Source organism: Pygocentrus nattereri, chromosome 21 (assembly GCF_015220715.1).
Source record: "Pygocentrus nattereri isolate fPygNat1 chromosome 21, fPygNat1.pri, whole genome shotgun sequence".
Classification (NCBI taxonomy): Eukaryota; Metazoa; Chordata; class Actinopteri; order Characiformes; family Serrasalmidae; genus Pygocentrus; species Pygocentrus nattereri.
Genome location: NC_051231.1, coordinates 23,023,437 through 23,033,903, shown reverse-complemented (window position 1 = coordinate 23,033,903; position 10,467 = coordinate 23,023,437). Strand labels below are relative to the sequence as shown.

At 37.9% G+C, this 10,467-nt stretch overlaps 1 protein-coding gene across 2 annotated transcripts in view; it reads right to left on the bottom strand.

Moving 5' to 3' along the window:
- mapkapk2a (MAPK activated protein kinase 2a) overlaps positions 1 to 10,467 on the bottom strand; it is a 39,658-nt gene continuing 29,191 nt past the window's right edge. Inside the window, exons 3-10 of one of the 2 annotated variants that reach the window (XM_017713012.2) lie at positions 4,944 to 5,008; positions 4,776 to 4,855; positions 4,082 to 4,208; positions 3,877 to 3,952; positions 3,641 to 3,765; positions 3,363 to 3,448; positions 2,423 to 2,503; positions 1 to 2,070 (exon numbers count right to left, since the gene is read on the bottom strand). In XM_017713012.2, coding sequence (XP_017568501.1) covers positions 1,924 to 2,070; positions 2,423 to 2,503; positions 3,363 to 3,448; positions 3,641 to 3,765; positions 3,877 to 3,952; positions 4,082 to 4,208; positions 4,776 to 4,855; positions 4,944 to 5,008 — 787 coding nt within the window. In that variant the 3' untranslated portion in view covers positions 1 to 1,923. The remainder of the gene's footprint in view (positions 2,071 to 2,422; positions 2,504 to 3,362; positions 3,449 to 3,640; positions 3,766 to 3,876; positions 3,953 to 4,081; positions 4,209 to 4,775; positions 4,856 to 4,943; positions 5,009 to 10,467) is intronic. The other variant, XM_037531976.1, reaches the window with a different exon arrangement.

The window sequence follows — 10,467 nt, the reverse complement described above, 5'->3', positions numbered from 1 at the left end:
TTGGTTTTTATGTGTTTTAATCCAAAGTTGAAGCAGACCAAGACTTAGGTACAGCAGCTGAACACTGAAAATACATTTGTGACTCCCCTGCAAGTAAACCTGGGGCTCAGGCAACACTCTCTATATCCCATTTGTCAAATTTGTGCCAGGGAAAAAAAATAAAACTTTTGTGCAAAGGAAATAAAAAGATAGAATGGTTTAAAAATTAACAAGTGAATATAAAATATTCTTAATGTCCAGACCGAGGAATAAGTATAATCAGAAATCCTTTGGATGATGAGCTAGCAGTCCACTGCTTCAGACTTAACACATTGAACTGTACTGAAATTTGAGGAGACTGATTAAAAAAAAAAAAAAAAAAAAAAAAAAAAACCCTGATACCTGATCCCCATCACTTAAGAGCACATGAAACTACAGTAACACTTGGGGCCTGAGGGCAAAGGAAATATTTCTTTGATTATCATCCACATAGCTGTCTTTACATAGCTGTTCTCATAGGGTAATGCAAGCTAATCATGGACATGAAAAATCCATAGGAGGAAAAAAAAAACCAAAAAAAAAAACAAACAGCTATGCTCCAACAGAAACTGCCCATCGATCAAAATCCATTCATACTCAAAGAGACCATCAGTTACAATGAACCTTTAGCAGGTCAACTCGAGCTCTTATGAAATGGCTTTGCAATTCATCATTTAGGGCCAGAGTGTAAAATGTACAGCCCATGTACTGCATCCTAGATATTTCTAAATAAACACTGACCAACATTCTTTAAAATACTTTTCTAAGGAGGGGTCAGCTGAGGAAACAAAATGCATAGCAATTTTCATTGACAAGACGGATCAAAGTACACACAGACCGAGTGCATAAAGCATAGAATCAACAAAACAGTCAAAGAACAAACAAAGTGTGTTCAAGAGGGGTCTCCTTGTGTAAAGGACTGGGCAAGATTCCATGAGCGACTCCAATGGGAGAACAGATGCCAGTTCCCACCAGTCAAACCAGACCTCAGCAACACAGGCCACTAATAACGAAATCTGAAGCTCTTAAAAGATCCGGACGCTCTGAGTAACTGAACCTCAAGCATCAGTGTGAGACGTTCAAAGGGCTTCACAGTAAGTAACAGTTTGTCTACATTCGACAAGTCATTTCAGAAATACGTGTGCTCTATCTGCATGGTGGTGACGACAGCATTACATTTTTGGAACTAGCCTTTTAAAACACACAACATACAAGTGCAGGGGTGTTTCTGAGAAAATGGGGGGAGGGGTATTTCGTGAGAAAACCTGCATAAGGCTCAAGTTCCTCAGGTCTTTCTGTCACAAGAACCTAAGAAATACCTATGCAAGCTGGGTAACCCATATTAAAACAGTGCAATTCAGTCTGCAAGTCCATCCCATAACATAAGAATGAGTAGTATGAAATTAAATTGCAGTGAAAAAAGTGTGCGTGACCAATGGCTTTGTTGATTGATTTAAAAAAAAAAAAAAAAAAAAAAAAAGAAAAAGGAAAAATAATGAAATCGAGAAAAACAAAAAAATGTTCCTTCTCTTCAATGTTCAGGTAACCCAAAATACCATGTGAAAAAAACAGTAATTGCTGACATCACAAAATAAGCTACTACAGACATTAGCTCCTTCTTATTCATAATCTCTTTGCTCTCCAAATTTCATAAACCCCCTTTTCAGGGTACAGAGTGGTTGATTAGTTACAAAGTCTAAGTAATAAAAACAAATGTTTTTTTTTTTAAACAAACAGTAAAATTGATAAAAGATTAGAATCAAAGCAAACTTAAATTCCATTCATTCTTACTTTCCCATTTTCATGAATTATTGCTTCCTTTTTACAACCTTTCGAATGTAAGAATGTACGTCTTTTGTGTCTGTGTACACATGTATAAAGGAGAGGTGGGCAAACACCATGTCCTCAGCAGGCAGGTGTCTGATTTTCAGTTGTCATGTTGGCCTTCTTCCTTCTCTTCATCAGCAATGGATTGGAGGAATCCTCAATGGTCTTGATTTTGATTTGCTCATAGTCCACTCTCATTGTGGCCAAGGCACTTGTCATCTCCTCCTGAGATGCACAAAAAGGCAGTGACATCAGTGAAATTAATCTAGTAAAAAATAATCAATAATCAGCAGAAACAGACAAACAACTGGCACATTGAGGAGGCATCAGAGCTACAAAAAAAAAAAAAAAAAAAGGAAAAATAAATAAATAAATAAATAAATAAAACTGCTAAGCCTCTCCTTAAGCCTCTCCTCAGTGTTGAGTCTAAAACCCTTGAGTACACAACACAGGATTTTGCCATTTGCCATAAGCAATACAGCTAAAGAACAATTAAACCAGACCATGGAGTAAACCCTATGACAAAAACTGATGTGTTTTGTCCACAACAGCACAATATAAGGCAGAAAAAGCTCACCTTGACATCCTCCCAGGTATCCTTCTCCTCCTGCAGCACACGACTTGTGTGGAGGGGGGTCTGTGGCACTTCCATCGACTGCTGGATGACCACACGCATATACAAGGGTTAGAAATGCTCAGTCATTCATTTAGACAGACCATTACACTGCACTAATTGCAGAAGTTTAGTCTGTATACTAGGCCTGGATGACAGGGCAATGCAATGGAATATCTTCAATGATGGACAAGTAACCAGATAATGTATAAAAGACTAATTGATGTGGTAAACAACAGAATTAGAGAGAATTAATTTACCATTAAACAGCTTGCAAACTATGTTTGGAAACTGCAGTTCACATTTATGAAGTAAGCTGGCTTCCTGACATCCTTTGGAACATTAGCTTGCCTCAAAGTGACCCGCTACAGTAAGACAACCAAGCTAACATAATGAAGTTAGCACAGAGCAGCTGTAACCTGGAGAGAAATTCCACTTATCCTCGTCTATGGCTGGTGTTCTCAGAAAAATGTAATAAATTATATTAGCTAAAATGTACACAATGTTTTATTCACGTATACTGTTAAAACACTGAGTAATAATGGAGCATTTAAAGCTTCAGCAGAGTGAACTCACTGTCACTGTGTGTGAACTACAGTAAAATGTGCAGTATTTTCTGTACACAGTTCGGTGAATGGTTTAACACCACTGTAACAAAAGAAAATGTTTTGTTTTTAAATGTAGAAAGCATGTTTGCACAGCTTTGGAAATCACTTGCAGTCTAAAGTTTCTCTCACAGGGAGTGGTATTAGCATATACCTCACCCAGAAATTTGCAGCAAAAGCACATTTGCAGTAACGTTTATTATAACTTCAGGTGTAGTAGTTATCAAAAGATGTTGAAAACACTGTGCTAATTATTTTTAGACATCATCCAGGTCTACTGTATAAATGACTGTTCTTACATTGATCCAGGGGTGATTCATGAACTCTGTGATGGTCATCCTCTGTGTGGGTTCAGTTTTCAGCAACATTCTAATAAGTTGCTTGGCTGTAATGGAAAACCAACATTAGCAGCCAGTTAACCTCTACTCTTTAAAAGCGTACAAATTAATGAATACAAAGAAAAGAACAAGTTAAAAAGTTTACAGAGTTTATGATTAAACTTTAAAGACAAAAAACGAGGGAAAAAAATGCACACACGCACGCAAACACACACGCGGACAAACGCACGTGGACACACCTTCTTCTGAGACTTCAGACCATTCAGGATTGGGAAACTCATACTGTCCCATGCGGATTCTTCTCTTCATCCCTGGAGATATGGCTAGCCCATGGTTGGAATAGAAAGGTGGGTATCCACAGAGCCTAAAATACCAATGACGTAAAACATCGAAATAAAAAGGCAAAAAAAAAGAAATTATCCTTTAAGCAAACACATGTTTATGAAAGACAGCATATGAGGCACAAATCACTTACAGAATATACATGATGACACCCAAAGACCACATGTCACAGGACTTGTCATACTTTTCTGGACCAAGAACTTCAGGGGCTACAACATGAAAGAAAGAGTAATTGCACTTAAAGTGATAGGATCACAGACAATGCAAATACTACAAGCAAGCACTGAAATGGAAAAACGGACTGAACAAGGTGAGCTCTTGGAGACCATGACCCTTACCGACATAATAGGGAGTGTAGCATGGAGTGGCCAGTGAATTGTGTGTGGTTGTCTCCTTCGCAAACCCAAAGTCCGTCAGTTTGAGAAAGGCATTGGGCCTTTTTGAGGTAAACAAGAGATTCTCTGGCTGAAAAACGGAGGCAATCAGTAAGAACACTTTCAGCCATGTGGATATGAAGAAATGAGTGGATTCTTACCAGAGGATGTGTCTGTTTACCTCAATAACAGATATCTGACTTCAACATCATCTATTAGGCAGTATACATTTTTTTATTATTATTTTTATCCACTACTCCCCCCACACCTCAATTTCGTCACGGCCAATTACACCCACTATCTGCCCACGTCACACAACACCACCAAGGTGCGACGTAAAGGCTAATGTTTCCACACTTATTTACTGTTTACAGCCACCACATCTGTGAGGAGTGCCACCATCAAAACCTCTTAGGACAGCTGAATGCACTTGAAGGAGAACCCTAATCACCAAATCTGTTTCAGCTAACCGAAACATGTTTTGGCTAGCATCAGACTTAGTCATGGGGGAGAGGGAAGGCCATCATAGCCACCCAAGAAGAGCAAGGACACCTACGCTTTGTTAAGCCTGCGGCCAAGGATGACTGTGGAATCACAAGTGACAGGACATAAGCCATACTGTTTCGCCAGCAAGTCAAGGATAGGTTAAGGTTCTCACCTTGACGTCTCTGTGTGCAATGTTTATGCCATGAAGGAACTGGATGGCTTCACCTATACTCTTCATAATATCTGAGGCCTCTGTAGTGGTTGGAGGGGAAAAAAAAGAGGGATTAGTAACCACCTTTAGCGTTAACAATACAAGTTTTTAAGAAGGATACAATGCTACCTCTCTCAGTGAACGCCTGGTCCCCTCTGTCCTGAATCCGACTAAACAGCTCCCCTCCATCCATGCTGCAAAAGAGCAACATATTAATCAGCATACTTACAGCATTAGAGTTTAAGTGATCTGTGTAAAATCTTTGAATGGTTACATAAATTTCAGAATGTCTTAATACTTGGTATGTCCCCCTTTTGCTTTATGGACAGTGTGCACTCAAGCTGGCATGGACTCCATACATTTGTGCAACAGCCTCTGATCAGCACATCAGATCCACTCAAGTGTTATTTGAACAGGTGTTTAAACAGAAGTAATAAGATTTTTTTTTAAAAAGTGACCTTTTTGTACAAAGACCATAACATGGACAACCTCACAAATTTTCTTGAATGTGGGCCTAGAAATAGACTAGGATTCTGAATATTTATTTTGTCACAACTTTGTTAAAAAAAAATCTGGATTCTTAAAGGTTTATTTCCATGTGAATCAATTAATTAATTAATCAATCAATCATCACGTTTTCAGTTTTGTCTTAGACATTTTGTCTTCATTGTATGGGTGAGAGTGCATGCATGTGTGTAAGACAAATATAAAAATCATAGTATACTTCACTATTGTTATTATTGTTATCACTATTATTAACGCAAAGAAATGAGCATGTAAAAATTCACATGGAATCTGTCACACACACACACTTTCTAAACTGCTTATCCTTCTGTCGTGGGGTGGGGGTGTTGGAGCCTATCCCAGCAGTCATTACGCAGAAGGCATGGAATCTGCTAAAAAAAAAATAATAATAATAATAATAAACCTGAATCTATGAACTCTTATACAAGGGCTTGGCTTTGCTATGGAGTGAGCTATAAAGTTATTATGGGTCGTTTTTAACATATTTGTGCACTTGTCAGCATGTCCTCTTAATAATACAGGGAACATCCACTCTTCACTCTTCACAGAAAAGAGACATAGCAGTTTATGAGAATCTTCGGAGACAGTAACTTAAACTATCACAGCATTCATGTCTTAAAACCCACATGCCTGCCGATTACTGTTACGGGGCAAAAAAAAAAAAAAAGGAAATTAGCTGAACTATAACCTAAAGCCACGATGAACGGGTTGTTCAGAGTAAGAAATTCTCAAATCCAAACCACAATCATGAGGTGTCTTCATATACAACACCAAACCATCCCCCTTTATCATTGTGGTTTTCATCTGTATAAACCACCTCTAAGTGTGAACCAAGGACTGACTCGGTGGGCTGTCCTTCTTGGAAGCCTGCCAGTTGAGAAGAATTGAATTCGGTCAAGCTTTGAATGTTCATTCATAGAGACTGAGACTGCAACACTGAAAGAGACAGGGACTTTGTTAGATTCCAAATTTGCACATTATAATAAATGGCATCAGCACTTATTTATTTACTGTGTATTTTTTGACCAAAAGACATTTCTTGCCATGTTTAAATTTGCTTTGCTAGGAACTGAATTGAAGTGTTAAAATCAAACAAAATATTAGTAATTGTGTTATAGGCTGATTATTTGGTCAATGTTTATTTAAAAAAAAAAAAAAAAAAAAAAAAAAAAAAAAAAAAAAAGTAATAAAAGAGGGGGGGGGGGGCACGGTGGGTAGCGAGGAGGGCCTGGGTTCCATTCCCCAGCCGGGTGATCAGGGTCCTCTGTGTGTGGAGTTTGCATGTTCTCCCCGTGTCTGTGTGGGTTTCCTCCAGGTTCTCCGGTTTCCTCCCACAGTCCAAAGACATGCAGTCAGGCCAATTGGACATGCTAAATTGCCCCTAGGTGTGAGTGTGTGACTGATTGTCTGTGTCTGTCTGTCTGCCCTGCGATGGACTGGCGACCTGTCCAGGGTGTATCCTGCCTTCCGCCCGATGACTGCTGGGATAGGCTCCAGCACCCCATTATTTTTTTTTTTACTCATCATGCAGCGGACACAAAGAGAGAAAAACGCATAAATTATCTGAATACAGAAATGTGACATGGGTAAGGGGCTAAAAAAAAAAAAAAAAAAAAAAAACACACCTTTTATCACTTTCAATATCAATTGGAAACATGTCTATAGTCAGCCAGCTTCTCAAGACAGACAAGAAAAAAAAAGGAAACAGGTGTTCCAGTTTACATCGAAGAGGCTAAACGAGCACATGAAAAGACCCCTCTGTACTGCCTGTACAAACTGATGTTTATTTAAAAAAAAAAAAAAAAAAAAAAAAAAAAAAAAAAAAAAAAAGCCAAAACCCTAAAAATGTATTACCACAAAGTTACATTAAGTAACCAAAAAAAAACCCCAAAAAGCTTTTTGAGATCAAGCTGGTGGAGAAAAAGGCATATGTTCTGTGCTGTACAGATATTTTATCTTCTAAGCTATTGTACATAGTTAAATCTATAGTTGAACTATTAAAAGACAAGCACTCAATGTCTATTTGCCACTTATCCTCCAAAAGACAGATTCACAACATTCACCGGAAGTGAGCAATTCTAACAGACTAGGAAAACGACAAATGATAAAAGATTTGATGTCCTAGGAGCTTATCAAATCAAGACATCGTGACTACTGTACATCCACTAGTCATGCCTGGAATTCTCATGTTTCAAGATAAAACAAGACATGGCAGAGAAGAAAATCAATAAGTATTTTAATGACATACAACTTTAGAGATTATTGGGGATCTAAAACCCATTTCTTAATTTCCCTACCGACAGAGTACCGACCTGACTCTACTGATGTACTGATCTGTCATTTACTTTTAAGTAATATAGAAAATTCACTCCATTTTATGCAAGTATAGTGTGACACTCTGCATGGATACTAACAGTATTTTACATAAACAGTATATTATTTAAAATACAGCAATATACCTTCGGATTGGACTGGGAGGCCCAAAGTATTACTGCACATTTTCAAGCTATTAGTAGTTATCTTTACAATTTACAGACACACCTATAACTAAACGTGTAATATTTACACTAAAATTATCCAGGCTACATTAACAGGTTTAAAACCTGCCGACAAAAATTAATCAGAGCAAAGATTACATAGATATCATGCTAGAAGAGAGTTCTGGGTCAGCACTAATTTCTGTATAGAAATTGTAAAAGTGTATAGAAAGTGTAGAACTAACCAGGATTAGCAAACCTGAGGGAAAAAAGGGATCTTGGGAATATGCATGTTACCTCCATGTTACCTCCAGCTACATACCACCAGGCCAAGCTATTACAAATAGACTGTTTAAATTGGTTTAAACATTTTCAGCCAGCCTGTGCTTCATATAACAACCACAAGCTTACTTTCAGGCAGTGATAAATTCCACCATATGATTTTATGCTTTGAAGAACAGTTGTCTCATTTTTAGCAATTTTCCACCAAACTAGGACACTTTTATACTTATGATTTCAAACTTCCAAAGGGAAAAAAAAGAACTTTAAGCTTAAGTTAAGTTAGCAGTTTCCATTTCTACCTGCACTGTGTTCAGTTCGTATGACCTCCACATTCTGTTTCCTGTTACAACTCATGTGCTGAGCACTTGAATTTGGTTTGATTTCTTGTAATCTGTTTGAACTTGTAGGAGATGGCCTCATGGAAGCCTGCGAGACATTAACTGTTAACCACTGAGAGTAATCACTCAAGCACCCATCTATATTTCTGCTGTGACGGCTAAAACTGAGGAATCTTAAACACTTTTAAATGATAATTACGCAATGGGTGCCTGTTAACCACAGGTACCACATCCACCTTGCATATCTTGAGAGAAAAGAAAAAAATATATTTTTTGTTCACTACATTTTGTTCAGTGGTTGCTATATATATTTTTTTCTTCTAACAAAGTCTGCAAGTTGGTAACACTGCCCCACACAATGACAATGACTTTCCTTTGCAGAGAAGGGACCCATGAAATTTAAAAACCTGACATATCCCAAATGTGAAAAATAAGAAAAAGATGCAAAAGGGAAGCAAGAGATGCATGCCATCAATTGGCAGAAGTGGGGTTTCCAATTCCTTTTCGCTTGTTCTCATTTATTAGTCATTTATGGTGACTCAGATGTATAGAATGATTATAATGCAAGGCGTGCCCCAAGCCTTATGGTGACAGCAAACACCCACACGGGGGAGGACCTGCCAGTCCCCTCGTTTCCCTAGTATCGCTTTACGGTCATTTCCCCCTCACGCGAGGATGTAGGTGAAGACAAAATGAGGATATGTCATCTATTTGATGCAGCAGACTCCCCTGCTCCATATAGGGGCTTTGTAATCCTGCTGATGATAAAAATAATAATAAAAATATAATAAATAATAAAATAATTTTAAAAATTTAAATTTGCTGACTAAGATGTATTTCTTTCCTCGGAATGCTGAAACAGACAGCTACAGATGAAAACTACTACTAAAATGCTGAACCTGAAAGTATAGTTAAAACTCAAACTACAGTGATTATAAACGGCTGCAAGCGTTTCTCTTCTCCACATTTTAAACTAACAACTTCACCCCAAATACTTTCTGGTGAGAGATGCTCACATGATAGTGTAACAGCAAGCAGTGGGAGACAAACACGTTTCTAGAGCTGAGAAAAACTCTGATGATACAGAGTTACAATACAGAGCAATGGCTTTCAATCCCAGTCCTAAAGACTGGGCTTTTGATTCTATATTCCTTACTCTGAGAAACCCATTACACTGTATTAAGGGCGCAAAAAATCATCTTTAGTAAGTTAGCCATTTTTGTACATAGGTTAAAATACTGTATTGCACAAAGGTAAACAAACAAACAAAAACAAACAAACTCCCAAAGCCTATGTTACTTTCAGAAGCATCACAATATTCACCTTTTTTACAGTTAACAATTAAATTTTTACAGCCAGACTCCACTAATTTATTTCTAATCAACAAAAACATCCCTAAATAATGATGGTTCCCAATAAGAGTATCATTTAAGGGTGTGACTCATGCTTTAGTTTGTTAGTGTACTCTTTCAGCCGAGAGACGTTATCATAACTACAGATCAGCAAACGTGAGAAAACATCTGCTTTTTAGAAAGTAAACCGGTGAAATATAAAAGTGCGACATGTAATTTTCACATCCCTCTAAGTGGAAGAGAAAGAAAAGGTGTCAACTGCTTTGAGGGAAGTCAGGTAATAACGAAAACACAAAATGTGCCTGTGTGTACAAGTGTGAAATACCTATAGCCAGCAGGGCTGCTGTGTAAATGTCATGTTGAAACTTTGCACGAGACTGGGATGCCTGACTTAACACATTCCAGCCAACCAAAATAATGCATCATATGCATTAAAGACATAGGGACAGAAATAAAGAGGAAAACGGTTAATACGTTAATGCGTTACGTCACAGCCTTACCAAACATGTGAAATGGGCGTATGTGACTAAGAATAATCTTGCTCAGTATGTGTATTATATGGAGAAGAGGTCACCGTCTCAAAGCGTGCTTTTAGACATACATTTTTCCGATCACTCAAGCTAAGAGCAGAGCGTAGCCATGTAATTACCATAACTTAACGTTCCAGACACCTGCTAGT